The following is a 20,377-nucleotide window of genomic DNA, read 5'->3' on the forward strand; positions in this document are numbered from 1 at the left end:
CAAGCTTGCAACCCATGAAAAATTTTATCATTCTAAAGTCAATTTGTAGGCATGACTTATACTTGGGTTGTTTGCAGATCTACCATTTATTTTTGATGTGTATCAATGACAATGTAATAAATGCGGAAATGAATCTTTATATTAACACTTCACTTATTCAACATTTAAATTTTTTGAAGTTTTACTGTCGTTTTATGGCTATTTAAAACACATGACGTCAATCCCTACTACTTACGAATTTTCAAGAGATTAGAATCAAGGACATATTGGTATACAGACGTATTTTACATAATCATTTAAGTCTTAGCTTATAATTATCATTTGACCATCTTTTAAAGTAAGTAAAACAGCATAATAATTCAAAAATTTCAATCTATCTTTAAAATCCAGAAAAGTTCAGCCATTAACAAGAACAAAAACAAGAGGTTTAGCCAATTTCCATTGTATCTGATGCATTCAGAAAGAAGATAAATTAAGACCCCAAGGGTGACTGGGGAATAGAAATATGATCATCTCTTGATCTTCTTCCAACCAACAGTAAAGCCCTTGACAAAATTGGACGCCGTTTGGCTGTGCGGGATGTATAAATTCGCAGCTACGTCCGGTCAGACTGGGGACATAAAATCATATGTCTCGTGTAGAGAAAGAGAGAGATTTCCTATTATTTGAGAGACTTCGGTTTGTGACAGACTAAAAGGGTACCCGTGAGCGTCAATAAGTATACTGAGCCTCCTCGTGAGGTTTTTGATTATGTGATTACTTGGCCGTTTTTATAGTGATTATTTGATTTCCAGATCAAATATTTCATGATTATTTGATTATTTGATAATCTAGGACTGTATGTTTGATTATTTGATCATCTTTTTTAAAAAAATAATTAATGATTATGTGATTATATTGGCAAAAAAATTGTGATTACGTGGACATCCCCATGCGGGGCCTCTATACTAATACATCGGAATTAGTCCATTAAATTTATTTCGTTCAGATTTTTGTTTATATATATATAACCTGTAATTTATTAGATGTATCTCTGCTGTATTAATTACTGCCATAACTGACATTAATTAGCAGCTGTAGCTTTATGTAAATTGTTGCTTTACTGATCATATGCTAAAACAAATAAAATCGCAGACTGCAACAGCAGATCAGGCTTATTTTAGACTCCTTTCATATTAAACACTACATATTAAATTTTGTAAACTTTTACATGGTTTGGGAAAAGTCCGAGTATGATTATATACTGGCTTCAATTTGGTTTCATCTTTTCCATTACTAAAGGGAGCATAAGTCAATGTATAAAAACTCATCATAGATACCAGAATTAAAAATTTGTACGCCAGGTGCGCGTTACATCTACAAAAAGACTCACCAGTGTCGCTCGAATCAAAAAAGATATAAAGGCCAAATGAAGTACGTTATATTGCTGTAAAATAAAAAGAAATCAAGGAATTTCATAATTTGTATCCAAAATTGAAAAGAGTTTTTCTTATATCTAGCTAACACAATCATATTAATTTACCTGAACTTGAAACTTACAGGGTCTTTCAATTTCTTGCACAATATATAAAGAGGTTTGACAGGGTTTACCATAAAAAAACTGTATCAATATTTTGAGGATAGAGGAGACTCCAAATGCATAGCTGTACTGATAAGCACAGCTCTGTAGCGACAAAACTTCCAATACAAATTGTGGTCTAGAAAAATATCTGATTCGATTGCGATACCCTGAGCGGAGGTGAATTTTCACTCGACTGCGTATTTGGGCAAACATACTGAGAATTGCAACAAGTTCGTTTTCAAGGTACTCCCTGAAACAACAGAGTATGTCTCATGTGCACTTCCAATGAAGTTGATGATAGAAAAACTTTTTTGACTGTTATCTAAGATTAACTCACTCTGTCACATGATTCCCATGCAGAAAATAAAGATTTAACTTCTCTGCACTAGGCAAAACGGTAGGTACCTAGATACATCGAATATATAATAATATGCCTTTTTTGTATATTTATAATATGACAAACAAGGATTATTTCCATTTGTATGTATTTTGTTTTATTTCATGTAGTCTCCTGTAGGCGGGTCACCTAGTGAGATGTTTTGACTCTTTTGCATCAGACACGAGGATGACATGCCAATTTGGTGCATTTATTTATACAGCACTGTCCCTTGGTACATTCTGCAGCTAAGTTGCATATTTTATTGAATTGCCAATTAAACCTCATTTTTTATAATTGTGTTGGGATGGGCCTGAGATAGAGATATCATGCTCCTTGTGAGCCCATGAAAAAGTACACATTTTTTATGTTGAAGGTTTGCATAATCTATTGTCAATATCAACCTAGTGTCGCTTTTATATACGCGTCCAAGAAGTATTGATGAACATTTGCATTCGTTAAAAATGTTTCTCGCCGTCAAGTTTGAGTTCAGAAAAGCTTGTTAAATCAGATCTGATGCAGGTAATTACTGTATGCGTAATTGAGATATGAGGATGGGGTCGGCGATCTAGCATTTTTGTTTAATCACACGTACATGCGTGAATTTTTTACCGAAAAATACTCCAAAAGCATAACAGAGAAAAACACATATTGTTTCAAGTCGAAGATGTGGGAAAATCTTTTGGTTATAGTATAAATGAAAAAAAAAAAAAAAATTCACCTCAACAATGTGTCGTTTTCTAGCCCAATTAGATAAGAAATGATTGGACGGATAAACAACTCAATTTAAACAGAATGTACTGAAGTTTGTAAAAAACATCAACTTACCGTGATATGTTTTGTCTGTTTAAATTACAATTTCTAGACATGCCTGCAACAGTGGTAATTTTATAGGCTTAGATATCGGAGATACTGAGAGAAGTAACTAAAAGCAGAGACACATATGCTATTTGAATGCCTATATCACGCCAGGGGATCAACTACACCCTACTATTTCGCAACTCTATCTTGACATCCTTTTGTTTACCTTGCAGTCATTATGATTGTAGGGTATGCATATATCTATTTTTTAAAGTAAAACATGATTCTTATAATACAATAATTTCTAGTTAGTTTTAAAACTATAGGTGTACTCGACTTAAATTTTTTTTTTTTCCTAGCGTGCGATTTTTCTGCAATCTACAAACTTTTCTTTCAAATCACGTGATGTAAACATTAGCGAGGAACTTTTGTATAAATCGATTTCGAAATCTTTAATGTCAGCAAACTTTGTTTGATAATTTCTAATGTTAAATTCTATATAAAAATGTTTTTTAACATCTGTGTTATTATTTAAAGGCTTCAATTGGTTGCCAACGAGAAATGGAATGATTTAATCGCCTTCATCTTTTTTCGAAACTGATTCCAATGTGGACGCCACGGTTCACACGTCAATATTGACAGGTTCACCATGCGGGAAACACTATAAAACGTGACAAAATTAACAAGTTAAGAGTAACAATTATGATCCATCATTCTAAGTGAAATGAAAGGTTATATCATATAGTTATGGCTACTAAGATAATATATTTTGTAGTGGATGGTAAAAATGAACAAGCAGAATTTCGTAGCGATGACTTTTCTGATGATTTGAAAGGTAAGAATAAGTCCTGCATCAGTTGTTGAATGAACAGTTTTTGATTTGTTATATTCTTATTGTGGGGAAGTTAAGCTTACAAGGCAGTGGAAACGACACATATTTATTTATCTTCCACCTTCAATTAAAAGATGTGTATGGAAGCCACCTGTGCACACCATCAGTTTACACTCTAAAAAGTGTGTGGGGAAAATGTAATGTTCTCAACCTATGTTTAGAGATATAGTTTTTGTTGAGGATCTATGCCTTTGGTTTGCAACTTGGGTAGTATTAGATAAGTACATGAATGTCTCACTGCTGAATTTGCTCTATATACAGATGTACATGTATGCACTTCAAATCAAATGAAAATGTCTATAAATTTGTGTTAATTAATAGCATTTGAAAATCAAGACCCTTTTAGTTCAAATTATCAAGATTTATTTATTTTTCTATGGATTCTGGATATTTTTTATGATTTCCAAAGTGATTTATTACTAAACTTTTAAATGAAGCTTGTTTTTTTAATGCTTTTCATTTTCATATCACTACATAGTACAAATTCTTCAAAATTCAAGGGCAAATTAACACAATGATGAAACATTCAAGATCTATATTGTTTATTAGATTTTTGTTCTTTCATCCTTTTTTCCATTTCATACTGTATTGAAAACTATATGTTGTGTTACAAAATGTAACTGATGGAGCAGGAACATTAGAAAAATAACTTCTGATTAAATTACAATATAACTAAATATCGATAGTTCGTTTACGTCAGTAATCATACAGATTAAAGTTATTTCAAAACCACAATCGTACTATTTTAAAATTTTATATTTTTTTTAATTAAACTGTTTTTTTTTAACTTTTGAAATAAACATGTACATTGTACATGTATGCAAATGCATAGTGTCTTTTTTCCATTATTTATCGAGATAAAATTGCATTACATGCTTTTTACACTGATATTTTCAAAAAATGGTAATTTTTGCTGCATATTGATCAAAAAGTTCAAAAAATTTGGGCACATTCTGTTCTCATTTGCTCAGACCAGTACCATTTTCTGAAATCTACCTAATTTCCACAACCATGGTTTAGAGCATTACATGTAGTCATTGCATTTTTTCACAAGAAACTTTAATATGAAATGTTGTCTTTATGTGAATACATGTATAAAAATATAAGAGATAATTCTGTTCAGGTTAAACCAGAAATAGTTTTACAAGAATGATTATCTGTTTAAAGATTGAACTGTATATTGTTTTAAATAATTTAAAGATATAGGTCATCTCATTTTTTTGTACACAAATTGTATATGTGTGGTCTTTTCAATGTATTAACATTAATTTGTCATTAAATGTTTATATCAGAATAAGGTCTGTTTGAACTAGTAACTTAAATTCAAAAGTGTTCATCTTTCATTTGTGTTTACCATGTTTACTAAATATCAATTTAGTTGATATTTTTTTTCTGTATATCTAGAAATCCGTGTTATCAAATGATCATAACATTTTTGAAATATAAACAAGAAAAAAATCGCTATACTGTATACATTTTTTGTACCTGTCCATTTTAAGTCTAAAAATGTAAAACAACTAGTACTCAAGTCAGTTCAAGAGTTTTTGAATAGGAGAAAAAACCTAAATGAAATAATGGCTTCCAAACATGCTCTTCAAGTACATGTATACAGTGAATGCGGTGCAGGATATTTTTTTTAGATGAAAATTCATTTATCTTAAATGTATTGCAATGTATATTGACGCTTTTATGCATAGTGGAACCTTTTTTTGTTTAGCTGCAGTTAAGAATCTATATTTTGTCAAAGTGATAATATAAATATTTGCTTTCACTATAACCACAAATAACTGATGGTGCTTAAACACATTTAATAATACCAGTTACTGAAAACCGATAATAAATACAACTTCACAATTTGAATTATTGTATAATTACTTTCAAGTTTACACAATATGTAGCGTGTACTTATCGCATTGTTAAAAGTTTCAATAGAAAGATCTCATGGCTATAAAAACCTATGAAATTTCAATTCGCTTTTCATTAACCATATTAAAAACTTCTTTGCATTCACAATGGGAATGCAAATACCACTTCAATCTATTCAATACATAATATGTCAAATATTAATGGGTTTCAATTTAAATCCTTCCTATATTTCCACATTCATCCTAAATGTAAATAAATAGTTTTGAACTGAGTTGATCTGTTTTCTTAGGAGATACTGTATGCTATCGTTACCTCACATGTAAACATATATTCAGTTATAAATTGTTTGATTTAAACATGTATATATATCTTAGCATGTAAATCTTGTCATGTTATGGAGACTTTTGAAATTTGGAAGGCCTTGTTTTTATAAGCATAGCACATGCTTTTCTATATCAATAGTACACATATTATATATCCCCTCTGATTCGATCAGCAGGCTGCAGGATTGGGTAAGGAATGAATGATATCTTGCCTTAGTAATACCATGGAAGTAATTCAATATTACTTCCATGGTAATACAAATGTACTTAATATATATTACTACCATATTTTGTAATGTTAGTACAAATTAAAGCATGTACAATGTAAGTTTACGATTGATTGATGGGTGAAATTTAGCAGTGAATACAGATGTTACCATGGTTACTAGTAAATTGAGAATAACATGTTTAAGTCCAATTAGATATGCTCTGGCCAGTAGGTCTTGTTCTAGTTAACTACTAGCATTTATACTACATGTATATAAAAGACCCCTTTACTGATAAGTTAGATTCTGATACATGTATGTAAACATGTATATTTTGGGACTATTTCTGAGGCACCAGAGTAGACAAATTGTTGTCTTACTCGTCCAGTATACATTTGTACATGTATATACATGTACTCATACAAATGTAATTAAGATGTAATCTGTGTCTTTATATATCGACCAATAGGGTTGAACCCGCAATTTCATACTCACGAGGGGAGCATGCTACTATGAGACCAGACTAGCACAGAGGTACAATGTAGTAAATATTATTTTAACACTTGTACTTATACATTTATATATATATATATACTAGTTTTATAGATACATTGTTTGTTTATGATATATGTAAATTTTTGAAGAATTTCACTAGAATACACACCAAATGATTAAACTGATTAACCAACTATAAACTTAACAAAGATACGTTACATACATTACATTACATTGATCATAAGACTTATTTAACTTCATGTTAAAGAATCCAATGCCACATACATGTAGGTCAAGGTCAGGACTATGTAAAATGTAGCTTGAATACATATACATGTATGTAAAAGGGACAGAACTCTTGCAAGTTATTGATTTGCTTACAAATGTTACCAAACATCTATATTACTGTGATTTAAATATTATAAATGATGTAAACAAGATTGATCATGAATAAAAGGTTTTCAAATATGAAAGAAAATTAACTATGAAGTGCAATAATTAATTCATCTTTGTCACAAAAATACAATTGAGAAACTGTAAAGTGTCAATCTATTTTCTAATTGGAATGAGAAGTTAATAGAAGATTGATCACTTGTATAATGAATAATCTGCCAACTTTGTACTTAAGAATTAATAGGACATCTTGTGTGGGAGGAAATCCTTGCAATGTAATTTCTACAATTTTTGCTTTGCTTGTGACCACTTATAGACATTGGTGGTGGTTTTGTCAATTTGTCTGAATCAAAATAATATGATACTTCAAGTAAAAATAAAAGTTGATTATGTTTTATATACTTGAGTGGCTAATTTCATATATTACAAGATTTTGGGTAGAGGTTGGCTCCAAGTTTTCAAAACTGGTGACAAAATATACATGTTGTACAATGTACATGTATACGTACATGTACATGTCATGCATGTAGCTGGTGATTTTTTGGTACAAATTATCGTAAGAGCCAGAGCAGCCCCTGGTGGGGTTTCTTTTTAAAGAAAATCCTTTATCTTATCTAAATCTTTAGAAATGTACATGTACTGCTATAGAGTTGTTATCTTCCTGTACTCTGATTGGCTGATAGCCTTTCAGTATGCTGTGATCTTAACCATGAGACCTCTTGTTAGAACTTCAGCAACCGCACAGCGTAATTGTTAGGGAAAAAATGTTATGTGTGAAAAGGTAAACAAACCTGGAGGGTTGATGGTGTTAATTTATTCTCAAAGTAAAATCTTTATAACACTAAATCATTTTACAACTATTATTGCAAAGTTTGATTACCAAACTTAACCAAAGGAAAACACATCCATGGAAAATATGAAAAAAAAAAACAAACAAATAAACATATTTCTATCATCTCAACTATTTTTCACATTTTCCATGATTCTGTGTTGATTGTGTATCAAGGTCATGATCAGTAAATTAAACTTCAACAACAAAACCAGCAAGTTAGTCGTCAGCCAAAGTTTTCGATCAACCATCACAGAATAAAATATTTTTTGTTGATTAAACCTTACAGATTTAATTTGTAATAAATGTTAAAAAAACGTGCACTGAGGAGTTTAGTATATATAAAATATATATGTATGTAATTGGTTCTATAATTTATGATGAGTTTACATGTATTTCCTTAATGTTATAATTACAAGAATCTTGTTTGATATGATTTCAAGTATGATGGTGGACTAAAATTATGTCAATGAGACAGCAACTCAATAATGAAAATAAGGAGAAATCTTCAACAATAGACATTAGTGTCTAAGCAATACATTACATTTTGTATATGTCAACCTCTTAATAGACCCTAGTCTATATAAAAGTTGTGAAATTATTTAAGAGAAACAATTAAAGATCTGCCATTAAAGGCCAATTAGAACACATAACTCTTGCTTGTTATAGTCATGTAAGTTATTGTACATGTACATTTGTAACTGTTTCTGTCTTTCAAATGTTACAAAATCCACATTACTGTTATTTAAGTAATCAATGAATCATGTGGCTACTGGTATATGAAACTATAATGAAAACTCACCAGTTTTTAACATCATGTGAACATGCACATTTTTTGCTGTTTGTCTGGAAAAGATGTTTTGCTATTATACTTGGGTCCATTGTACCTTCGAAAACTATGCACAACATACATGTTTTCATTTATTTAAAAACTTTGGTCCAGATTAAAAATGAATAATCGGTCAGTTCCAGTGCTAATCCTAGTTTAGCAGTATTATATATTAAGTAAACATTTGCTTGTTAAAGATTAAAGTTTATGTATAACAATGTATAAGGTCATATTTAAACTAGAATTATTTTCAGGACAAAAACAAATATTTGACCATATGTATTTTTTTTTATTGCACACATCACATAATTATATAAATATTAATATAATTTAAAAGGTTAAGATCTCAATTCTCAATCTGCCTGATTAAAACATTTTTCAGTTGATGTAATTAAAAAACCTCCACTTAAACATGTTAAGCATGAATCAAACACTGGAATTGCTATGATTTGAGTTGTGAAACCTAAATTCAAAGCATTGAGCCTTTTTGGGAAAAGATTGCTTTCAAGTCTCAATCTTATAATGATATATACTATTGGCCAGACATTTCTTCCTATTTTCCATGACTCTCACCTCAACTATTTTATGCTTTAGGAAAGCTCATATTCTTCAGATTAATTTGATTTAAAGGAGTAAAACAAAACAAACCATATATGCATGTGTATAGGTTTTTAAGTTTCACTTATGTCTTGTCAGGTTTGTTATAAGTGCTCATTGCATTGTATCCCATTTTATGTGGGAAATTGCATAAAACATACTGGTAATTAGCTGTAAATTGTCTTGGATATTTTAACTGTAAACCAATTGAACAGTGCAAATAAAAATGATACTGCTGAGGATTTTGCATTTCTGAATTGAATTGTACAAAATCATGAAAATGTTTTCTGTTTGAACTTGAAAATATACCCTCTTGTTTCATTGACCGCCTAAATTATAAAGTTAAGGCATATGAAATGCTGTTAATTTTTGCATCTACTCGCTTTTATATTTTTTTTCCTGACCAGGGAACTGAACATCAGAATGTATGCACAGATTTGAACCTCCACTTTTGTCATAGTTCAATGATAAAAACATGATATCTAGAGGGTCCTCCAGCTGAATATTATCAATCTCACAATGAAATAAGGAAAAAAATTGCAAATTCTTTTGAAAAAGTATGACATAAACAAAATTGCCTGATAAGAAACCTAATCTAGAGCTTAAAAATCTCTAGTCATAGTTCAATATACTAGTATCTCGATGTCAACAACTTATTTTTCACTGAGGAATTTTCCAAATCACCTCTATAGTGGATGCTCCTAAGTACATCGCTCCATGATGTCTTGCATGTTTACGTAATGGAACAGCAAAGCAAGAAATCTCTTAATCATTTGAACATCACTTTGATAAAAAGGGATTAAAATATTTCTGTATTCAAGCAGTTTCAGAGATTTAACAATATTTATGATATGACATATCTGTAATACAATATTCCATTTAAATTTTTTGGATGGTCAAGACCTGTTGTGCACGTAATTAGTTTTGATTATGCATTAAATAGGTGTATATAAATATTAAGTTTTAAAATAAAGTTACAAATGTATATCAAATATAAAATAAGATTATATTAATCTGACAGAACAAATTTACAGTATTCAATGCTTCAAGCAATCTGGGTCATGAGAAGTCTGAATTATGTCTGTAAGAAATCTGATGAAAAGATCACATATCTTGGGCGGCAAATCTTAACTAAAGAAGTACTTGCAAATATAAATGTACATGCATCTGCAATACCCAAGGTGATTTAGTTAAAATTCAGCTTAAAAATCATTGTTGCTGGTATTGAGTGAATAACTCAAAATGAGTGATTGCTGGTGATTTAAGGTGACAGTATTCTGATTTATGATCCATGTTATTTAAAGAAAGATATTTCAGACTGAATGGCACAGGCATTCAGTAGGCACCATTAAATCACCAACAAGTCAGTGGTGTTAACCTGTGTATCACCAACCAGAGTTATTTTTACCTTTATCACCAACAAAGGTCTATTTACCATGATTTTTACCTGTATCACCAACAAGAGTTATATTTACCATGATTTTTACCTGTATCACCAACAAGAGTTAAATTTATCATGATTTTTACCTGTATCACCAACAAGAGTTATATTTACCATGATTTTTACCTGTATCACCAACAAGAGTTAAATTTATCATGATTTTTACCTGTATCACCAACAAGAGTTATATTTACCATGATTTTTACCTGTATCACCAACAAGAGTTAAATTTATCATGATTTTTACCTGTATCACCAACAAGAGTTATATTTACCATGATTTTTACCTGTATCACCAACAAGAATTAAATTTACCATGATTTTTACCTGTATCACCAACCAGAGTGATTTAACCTCAAATACATTGTGTTCACCATGTTCACTGTAATTGACAACATGTTAACTTCTACATCATTAGGGAGTTTAAGGTCTCTGGTGGAAGGTTGTCTCATTGGCAAAAAATACTTATAGAATAACTAATCGAAGAATTCAAATAGAGAAAAATATTCAACGAGTGACCAAACAACACATTAATTCACGAATGCGCATAGCGCATGAGTTAATTATCAGTTTTGTTCGGTCACGAGTTGAATATTTTTCGATATTTGAATTCTTTGATTAGTTATTCTTTTTATTACATTGGCAAATGGCTTTTTTTAATGAAATTAATGTAGAAAATGTAAGGAACTATATCTTTTTTCTACGCATTCACAATTTGTTTTGATCTGACGTTATCGACGTCTTGACAACGCCTGTTGTTGTATGACGTCAGAGAGTGAAATAAACACGTTTATTTCACATGTGAAATTATCGGTTTTTATTTGACTGGGAAATCAATGTAATTCATTGCTACCAATGTAATAAAACTTCTTATTTCAATATTTGTATACATGTTTGAAGAGTATTAGCAGCTACTTATCTATATCAAATTATTTTTGCTGCAGAGATCTATATAAATGTATGCATTTTAACATACACAGCATCCTAATAACTATTCTGAAAAGATGTCTTTGACATGTATCAGAACTTTATCATATTTTTTTTCAAGCTTGTGTTGGAAGCACTTGATGGCTTTTTCTCTCATCATATGTAATAACTTAATTGAATATATAGGTTATATAATAATGCATACTAAAATTAGATACAGGGTTTTTATCAATGGAACAGCAACCCAACAACACAATAATTACATATATATGACTTCTATAAGTCCTCATACATGTCCATTTTCAGTATTACACAATTACAGGTGGTAATACTATACATAGAGAATTGCATATCACTTTTTCAATATCACACCTGTATCAACCCGTGACGTCAATATATTCCCAAGAGCTCTGATCTAGGGATTATATTTGCTGAGGGTTGATCTGGTGTGTGATATTGACACTTTGTTCACTTTATTATATACATGTACCTCAATTCAAGCACAACTGATTTTGATGTTTTTGAGACATGACGTAATACATATGATAAAGCCTTAATATAACCGTGACTGATATCGATTACGCGACGTCATATAGATTAGTGGTTTGATAAAGCCTTTGTAATTGTGACTGATATCGATTATGTGACGTCATACAGATAAGCGGTTTGATAAAGCCTTTGCAACTGTGACTGATGTCAATATCATCATGGATGGCTGATACAGCACAATTGTCATTGACTATAGACTATACATGTGCATACAATTTACTTGTATTTACTACTAAGTATCTAATAAATATATTTATTAAGCTTTTATTAAATTCAATGTATATTCTATCTTTTCAGAAACTTTTCGCAGTGCAGCAGAGGCTGGGCCACATGACATACTGAAACTGTACAATGTAAAAGGGAATCTGGTTAATATATCTCCTCGTTTACCTGAAAATACTCCACAGACTAGATACAAACTAGAAGTTGTAGCTACACAGTGCAATGGTAAATTGTTTCTTGTTTAGATTTGATGATAAATATCCTAATATTCAACATTTTTATTACTTCATATGTTAGATGAAGAGTGAAAATCTTTTGCAGCTATTTATTATGGTTTCTGAGGAGTAGCAATAACTAGTAAAAGTTTGACTTTTGACCTTGACCTCAGTTAAGTAAATAATCTAACAGTCCATTTTTGTTTTCCTTTTACAATTCAATAATGCTATACTTTAAAATGATAATAATATTATTATTCTTCCAAAACCCATCCTGTATATATATATATATATATATATATATACATTACTTATATTTTTACAAATTGTCTTTTTCTTTATATATAATTAGTACTAGTAGATGTTTTGATTTTAAGTTCTTTGTAGAGCAATGAATTACAAAATTTAGTGGATTACTTCACCAGTTTTATACATGTGTATGTATGCATTTTGTTGATTTACCATCATATATTTACATGTACCTGTATATAAAAATAAGGAGATGAGGTATGATTGCCAATGAGACAACTATCCACCAAAGTTCAAATTAAGTGGATGTAAGCAATTATAGGCAGCCATACAGCCTTCAACAATGAGAAAAACCCATAGCGTATAGTCGGCTATAAAAGGCCCCAACATAAAAAATATGAAACAATTTAATTGAGAAAACTAATTATATAACTGCCAAATATATAACAAATCAATTTACGAAAAACAAATATGACCGACATGAACCACAGACAACCCCTGAACTACAGGCACCTGACCTGTATGTTCTTTTGCAAAATGCTTTGACCAATGAATACATGTGAATAGTGTGAGCTCTAATCTATAGTTTATCATAAAAGACCTTCTGGACCAGCAGCCATTGAATTCCAGACAAATGACCAATCTAAGAGTACTAACAGTAACTGTTGGGGAGCTCTAAGCCTATTACTGGTACAACTACCTGTAATGAATAAAACATAGTACCCAAAACTGATATGCATCAAAATTGTTTATCAATGTTTTCTTTGACCATTGGCACTGTAAAAAATCCATCAAAACTTTGACTAAATTTTGTTGTTGAAAAAACTTTGATAGTGACAACAAGGCTTGGGTGTTCATGGGTTTACCGGGTGAACAAACTTTGATAGTGACAACAAGGCTTGAGTGTTCATGGGTTTACCTGGTGAACAAACTTTGATAGTGACAACAAGGCTTGAGTGTTCATGGGTTTACGGGGTGAACAAACTTTGATAGTGACATCAAGGCTCGAGTGTTCATGGGTTTACCTGGTGAACAAACTTTGATAGTGACAACAAGGCTTGAGTGTTCATGGGTTTACTTGGTGAACAAACTTTGATAGTGACAACAAGGATTGAGTGTTCATGGGTTTACTTGGTGAACAAACTTTGATAGTGACAACAAGGCTTGAGTGTTCATGGGTTTACGGGGTGAACAAACTTTGATAGAGACAACAAGGCTTGAGTGTTCATGGGTTAACTATGTTATATGCATGACCAATGCACTGATCATGTGATGATGAGGCAGATATTTTTGGTAAATGCATTTATGTAGGTATATATATATTTATGTATGTAATGAATAATATAATATTTTATGAATATGTGTAGGTGGACCGGATCTCTCCGAGTGAATTATAATGTTCAAATTACAAAACTACATGCATTATTGTCCATACATTAGTATTCTGTATTTTGTGGTACTAAATGTGTTTATTTAATATATTTGACATTCTACACTTAAGGGCATGAATCTGTGATATTTTAACCTTAATTTTATAATGGACTTGCACTCTAAGTAATATTAGTTATTATCATTTCTAAATGCTCAGAACTTCCACTTTTAAATGTAGCAAGAATGAAGATAACTTGATTTGATTTTACATTGTATCTTATAAGGGTATGTAAAATGTCACAGACGTTACATGGCGACAAAACAAAAATTCAAATCAAAACAATCCTGCTGTTTAATTAACATCTACTGTAAAAAATACAAAAACTTGGATGTGATGCTGAGATTCTAACACAATTGATGATGATGAGATGTGATGTTGACATTTGAATGAACGTCATGGAAAAAAATTAGCAGGGTCCAGTAGCCCTGGTTTCTTAATTTTAACTGAAAATGTCCATAGTGCTTTTGTCAATCTTTAATATTGTGGCAGGTTTGGCCGCTACATGGAAACTGTTAGTCTTTCTTACTAGTAGTATAATGATGATTAGATGATTAATAATCCATTTTTTTCTGCAACATTTATTTGGGTATACAGTTTCCCTTATGTCATGTACAATCATGAATATATAGCTTTAATAATAACATTATCTCCTCAGAAATATACATGTGATTATGATGTGATTATTGAGGCCATTTTCCACTTTCATAATCATCAGGCTACAGAATAAGAATTTAAGGAATGATATTTCCAATAAACAAATCTTCTTTGAAATTCTACACATTAATTATATAATTCATGGTCATTATGAATAGCTTATTATTCATATTTCTCTTTATTATAGTCATCATATATAAGGTGCTTTTTTCCCTGCATGCTGCTTTTCATTAGTTTGGACGTGATGAAAATATTTTCTTATTGACGCAAAGACTCAAATCTAGGCTAAACATTTTTCTATTTTATTATATGTATTTCCATTAATTACATATGGAATTTTCTTTGTGTACAAAAAATCGCTGCAAAATACACACCTATTTTTCTTAAGTTTGAAGATTGTAATTGATCAATCTAGTAATCTTTTTATTGACTTTGATGTGTCACCCAGGATACAAAAAGTTGACAGAAATGGAATCTTCATGCTCAAGACAGAATTATTCCTGACAAAAGATATACTTCAGGCTTTAATTTTTATACGACCGCAAAAAATTTTTGTGGTCGTATATTGGTATGACGTTGGCGTCGTCGTCGTCGTCGTCCGGCGTCGTCGTCCGAAGACGCATTAGTTTTCGCACTCTAACTTTAGTTTAAGTGAATGGATCTCTATGAAATTTTACCATAAGGTTCAATACCACAAAAGGAAGGTGGGGATTGATTTTGGGGGTTATTGTACCAACAGTTAAGGAATTAGGGGCCAAAAAGGGGCCAAAAATAAGCATTTTCTAGTTTCCAGACAATAACTGTGGAACGGTGTATGGATCTCTCTGAAATTATACTACAAGTTTCCATACCACAAAGGGATGGTTAGGATTTGCTTTGGGGGGGTTATTGCTCAAACCGTTTAAGAATTAGGGGCAAAAAAGGGGGAAAAACAAGGTTGTCCTCATTAATGGACAAATACTTTAGTACAAAACATAATTTAAAGCAGTGTAAGGGAGATAAATCAAATACATCATTGAAATTATCTCCCTTACACTGCTTTTAAATTATGTATAAAGTAATGGTTAATGAACAATTAAGATAATTTAAAACAGTGTAAGGGAGGTAATCCAAATACAACGTTTTGGTTACTTCCCTTACACTGCTTTTAAATTATGTTTAAAGAAATGCATATTTATAAAGGAAGACCAGTATGGCGCATTAGATTTGTAAAATCTTTGACCACATTTATTTATTTGTAATGCGAATCTAACCGTGTATTTAGATTTTTAATTTTGGGTCCAGTTTTCAAATTGGTCTACATTAAGGTCCAAAGGGTCCAAAATTAAACTTTGTTTGATTTTAACAAAAATTGAATATATGGGGTTCTTTGATATGCTGAATCTTAACATGTATTTAGATTTTTGATTTTTGGCCCAGTTTTCAAATTGGTCCAAATCGGGGTCCAAAATTAAACTTTGTTTGATTTCAACAAAAATTGAATATATGGGGTTCTTTGATATGCTGAATCTAAACATGTATTTAGATTTTAGATTTTTGGCCCAGTTTTCAAGTTGGTCCAAATTGGGGTCCAAAATTAAACTTTGTTTGATTTCAACAAAAATTTAATATATGGGGTTCTTTGATATGCTGAATCTTACCATGTATTTAGATTTTTTATTTGTGGGCCCGCTATCAAATTGGTTCATATTGAGGTCAAAAGGGCCCAAAATGAAACTTTGTTTGATTTCATCAAAAATTGAATTATTGGGGTTCTTTGTTGATATGCCAAATCTAACCGTGTATTTAGATTTTTAATTTTGGGTCCCGTTTTTTAAATTGGTCTACATTAAGGTCCAAAGGGTCCAAAATTAAACTTAGTTTGATTTTAACAAAAATTGAATTTTTGGGGTTCTTTGATATGCTGAATCTAAACATTTGTTTAGAATTTTGATTATGGGCCCAGTTTTCAAGTTGGTCCAAGTTGGGGTCCAAAATTAAACTTTGTTTGATTTCAACAAAAATTGAATATATGGGGTTCTTTGATATGCTGAATCTAAACATGTATTTAGATTTTAGATTTTTGGCCCAGTTTTCAAGTTGGTCCAAATTGGGGTCCAAAATTAAACTTTGTTTGATTTCAACAAAAATTTAATATATGGGGTTCTTTGATATGCTGAATCTTACCATGTATTTAGATTTTTTATTTGTGGGCCCGCTATCAAATTGGTTCATATTGAGGTCAAAAGGGTCCAAAATTAAACTTTGTTTGATTTCATCAAAAATTGAATTATTGGGGTTCTTTGATATGCGAAATCTAACCGTGTTTTTAAAGGCAGTGCTTTAATGCCTTTCTAGTTGCCGGGTTAATCCTTCCTTCCGCGATATCCAACTTATCTACGTGGGGGGTCATTAAACTCTAAGTAGATCCGGAAATGTTGAATTCTCTCCTCTTCTTATTGCGATATAAAATGTTTTTTGTTTCATTTCATTTACATTGGGAAATAGAGAAACGATCATTGTGTTTTGTTAGTTTTAAAAACTTTTGATATATTAGTATTTTGCATTATAAGCAGTCAACCGATTGACAAACTAGAATTATTTGAATTCCGTGTGGAAAGAGCTCGGGTTAATTTCGAGTGTTATCTGCAATCTAGATGTTTATAAATCATTTCAGTCGTTGATATAATAATTAAAGGTCGACTGAACATGAATTATATTATACAATTTAAAGCGCATTTCTGTTTATGCACGTGAACCCGTCTAACGTTATTTTCGCAGTTAAATAAAGTATCAAATTATCGATCCTGAATAGGTGGCGCCGTGGTAGCGGATCCTGTTCCTCTTCTTCCGGTTTCTGCACTGTGCAACTATTTCAGTTATATTTTTAATTAACGATGCCAAGTACTTGTTGTTGTGTACCTGGATGTCATTTAAGAGGAGGACATGCATTTCCAAATGACTTAAAAAGAAGGAAAAGTTGGATCAACGCCATGGCCCATACGCAGATTGGACGAAAACACGATGATATCGTGGAGTCCATCTCAATCAGCTGTTGTTTGCAAGGCACGTTTTACTGAAAAAGACTACGTGCAGGAAACTATTCATGGTAAAACTCTATTTTCTTTGTGAAATATATAGTTATATATGTAATCGCCATGCGAATAAACCAAAGTCTGTTTACAACCGCAATTATCGTTTTAGAATAAAAGGGGGTGGGTAATTCAAGACGTCATAATTTTTTGGATTACGATTCAATGTGATCTGTTTGAGATTTTTTGGTGATTGCTACAATTATAATGATTTCTTACAAGAGGTATATCATACTGAGAATTATTTTAGCAGTAATTATGCTAATGTAGTAATGACAGGAATGCATAAGCTATGCCTCATAGACTTTCTTGAAAAATATCAATGACAATGTTAACAGGAACAAAACAATGACATGCTCTCATCTATATTATAGTTATTTAGGTACAAACAATGTACGTTTGTTGCATAAGTCTCTCATTGTTTGTCCTTTGGATTTACATAACATACATTGAATCAGGCAAACATAGTTTTATCCAGATTGTAATGAATAAATCTAGTTAATATTTCGCCAGGTAGTACAAAGTATACATTGCTAATGGAAGTTCATTTAATTATAAAAAAACTAATGTTTTATAACCTTTTTCAGGGCACAAACCCACCATACAGAGACTTAAGTCTACTGCAATTCCCAGCCTATTTTCCTGGACCAAGCAAGAGACTGAATCGTCCGCAAAAAGAAAAATCAGGGCAGTTTCCTGTGAAAACAAAAGAACTAAACTTGATGAATATTGTAGTAGAAATCTAGAGGAAAGTTTTGATTGTAAAGTTGGTTTTCCTGAAGAAGTCATTCATACTGCAGAAAGGATTTATGACTGTCCACCACCAACTGCCGAGCTAATGTTGAGCTTCACAGATGGAATTACGCAAACACCATCAATGCCTATGTTTTTAACAGAGAATTTTGAAATGAATACACGTGACACAGCCATGCATTTTTATACCGGTTTAGAGTTGTATACTAAATTTTTATTTGTTTTGACCACACTTGGTCCAGCAGCACATTGTTTGAGGTACATATATTTTCAAATTGATAGGGTGTCAGTTGAAAATCAGTTTTTTTATGACTTTGATGAAATTGAGGCATCATACAACCAACTTTGAACTGTCTAGATTCTAGATTGAATCTAGTGTTAAGAATATTGTGTATACATGGATTGTTTTTATGTCTAAACAGTGGTGTGAGGCTAACACTTGGCCATCTAGTGGTTTAGTCAGGTATTTTTCACCATCCAACTTCAAATTAAAGTTTCCTACGACTTGGATTATTATTGACAGCACAGAATATCCCGTGATAAAACCTAAAGCTCCTAAAGCTCAGGCAACCTTTTCATCAAATAAAAACAGAAACACTGAAAATTCTTGAATGTTCGACACCTGGTGGTTTAGTCAACTATGTCTCTATGTCACATAGAGCGAATCATTGGACTTGGCAAAACATACAAAATTCTAATAAATCCTATGAATGGAACTGAAACAAAACTTTCATCTGAAATAACATTTAGTTGTTTTATGTTGTGTAATTTTAGAACTTGTATTGTGCCAAACGATGCATAAATAAAAGTGACGCAATGAATTTTGTTCTGATATATATATATTTACAATTACATGCACATGTAAATTGTAATGCATATAAAAATAAGGAGATGTGGTATGATATTCAGTGAGTTATCAAACTAAAGTGCATAAGAAATGGGTTTAAGCAGTTACAGGTGTTACTGTCACCGTACAATCTCCAACAATGAGAAAAACTCGTACCCTGTAAAAAATTTCAGAGATCTTACAACTAAGTTTTGTTGTCTCACCTTGACTTTGGTGAATTTTTTATATCTGTTGATGTAAATATAAAAAAGAAGATGTGGTATGATTGCCAATGAGACAACTCTCCACACATGCACAAGAGACCAAATGACACAGAAATTAACAGCTATAGGTCACAGTACGGCCTTCAACAATGAGCAAAGCCCATACCGCACAGTCAGCTATAAAAGGCCCAGAAATGACAATGTAAAACAATTCAAACAAGAAAACTAACGGCCTATTTTATGTAAAAAAATGAACAAATATAACAAATATGCAACACATAAACAAACGACAACCACTGAATTACACTTTTATAGGCTTCTGACTTGGGACATGAACATACATGTACATACAGAATGTGGCGGGCTTAAACATGTTTAAACATGTTAGCGTGATCCCAACCCTCCCCCTAACCTGGGACAGTGGTGTAACAGTACAATATAAGAAAGAACTATAAAAATCAGTTGAAAGAGGCTAAACTCATCAGATGGATAAATACAAATACAAGTGGACGTGGTCAGGTAGTTGTACATCCAAACAACAAAAAGACACTAAGTACAAATCTGAGAGTACTCGCAGTTACTGACAGCTAGTTCAAAGCCACTAACAACTGATAAAAAAATCTTGCATCTAAGACTAAATTATCAAT

The 20,377-nt window shown here is 31.4% G+C and overlaps 1 protein-coding gene across 2 annotated transcripts in view; it reads left to right on the forward strand.

The window, feature by feature from the left end:
* Positions 1-3,371: 3,371 nt before the first annotated feature.
* LOC127719761 (high affinity cGMP-specific 3',5'-cyclic phosphodiesterase 9A-like) overlaps positions 3,372-20,377 on the forward strand; it is a 90,489-nt gene continuing 73,483 nt past the window's right edge. For both annotated transcript variants that reach the window (XM_052226015.1, XM_052226016.1), the window contains exons 1-2: positions 3,372-3,573; positions 12,382-12,531. In XM_052226015.1, the coding sequence (XP_052081975.1) occupies positions 3,486-3,573; positions 12,382-12,531 (238 nt within the window). In that variant the 5' untranslated portion in view covers positions 3,372-3,485. The remainder of the gene's footprint in view (positions 3,574-12,381; positions 12,532-20,377) is intronic.

This window comes from Mytilus californianus, unplaced genomic scaffold, assembly GCF_021869535.1.
Source record: "Mytilus californianus isolate M0D057914Y unplaced genomic scaffold, xbMytCali1.0.p SCAF_11, whole genome shotgun sequence".
NCBI lineage: Eukaryota > Metazoa > Mollusca > Bivalvia > Mytilida > Mytilidae > Mytilus > Mytilus californianus.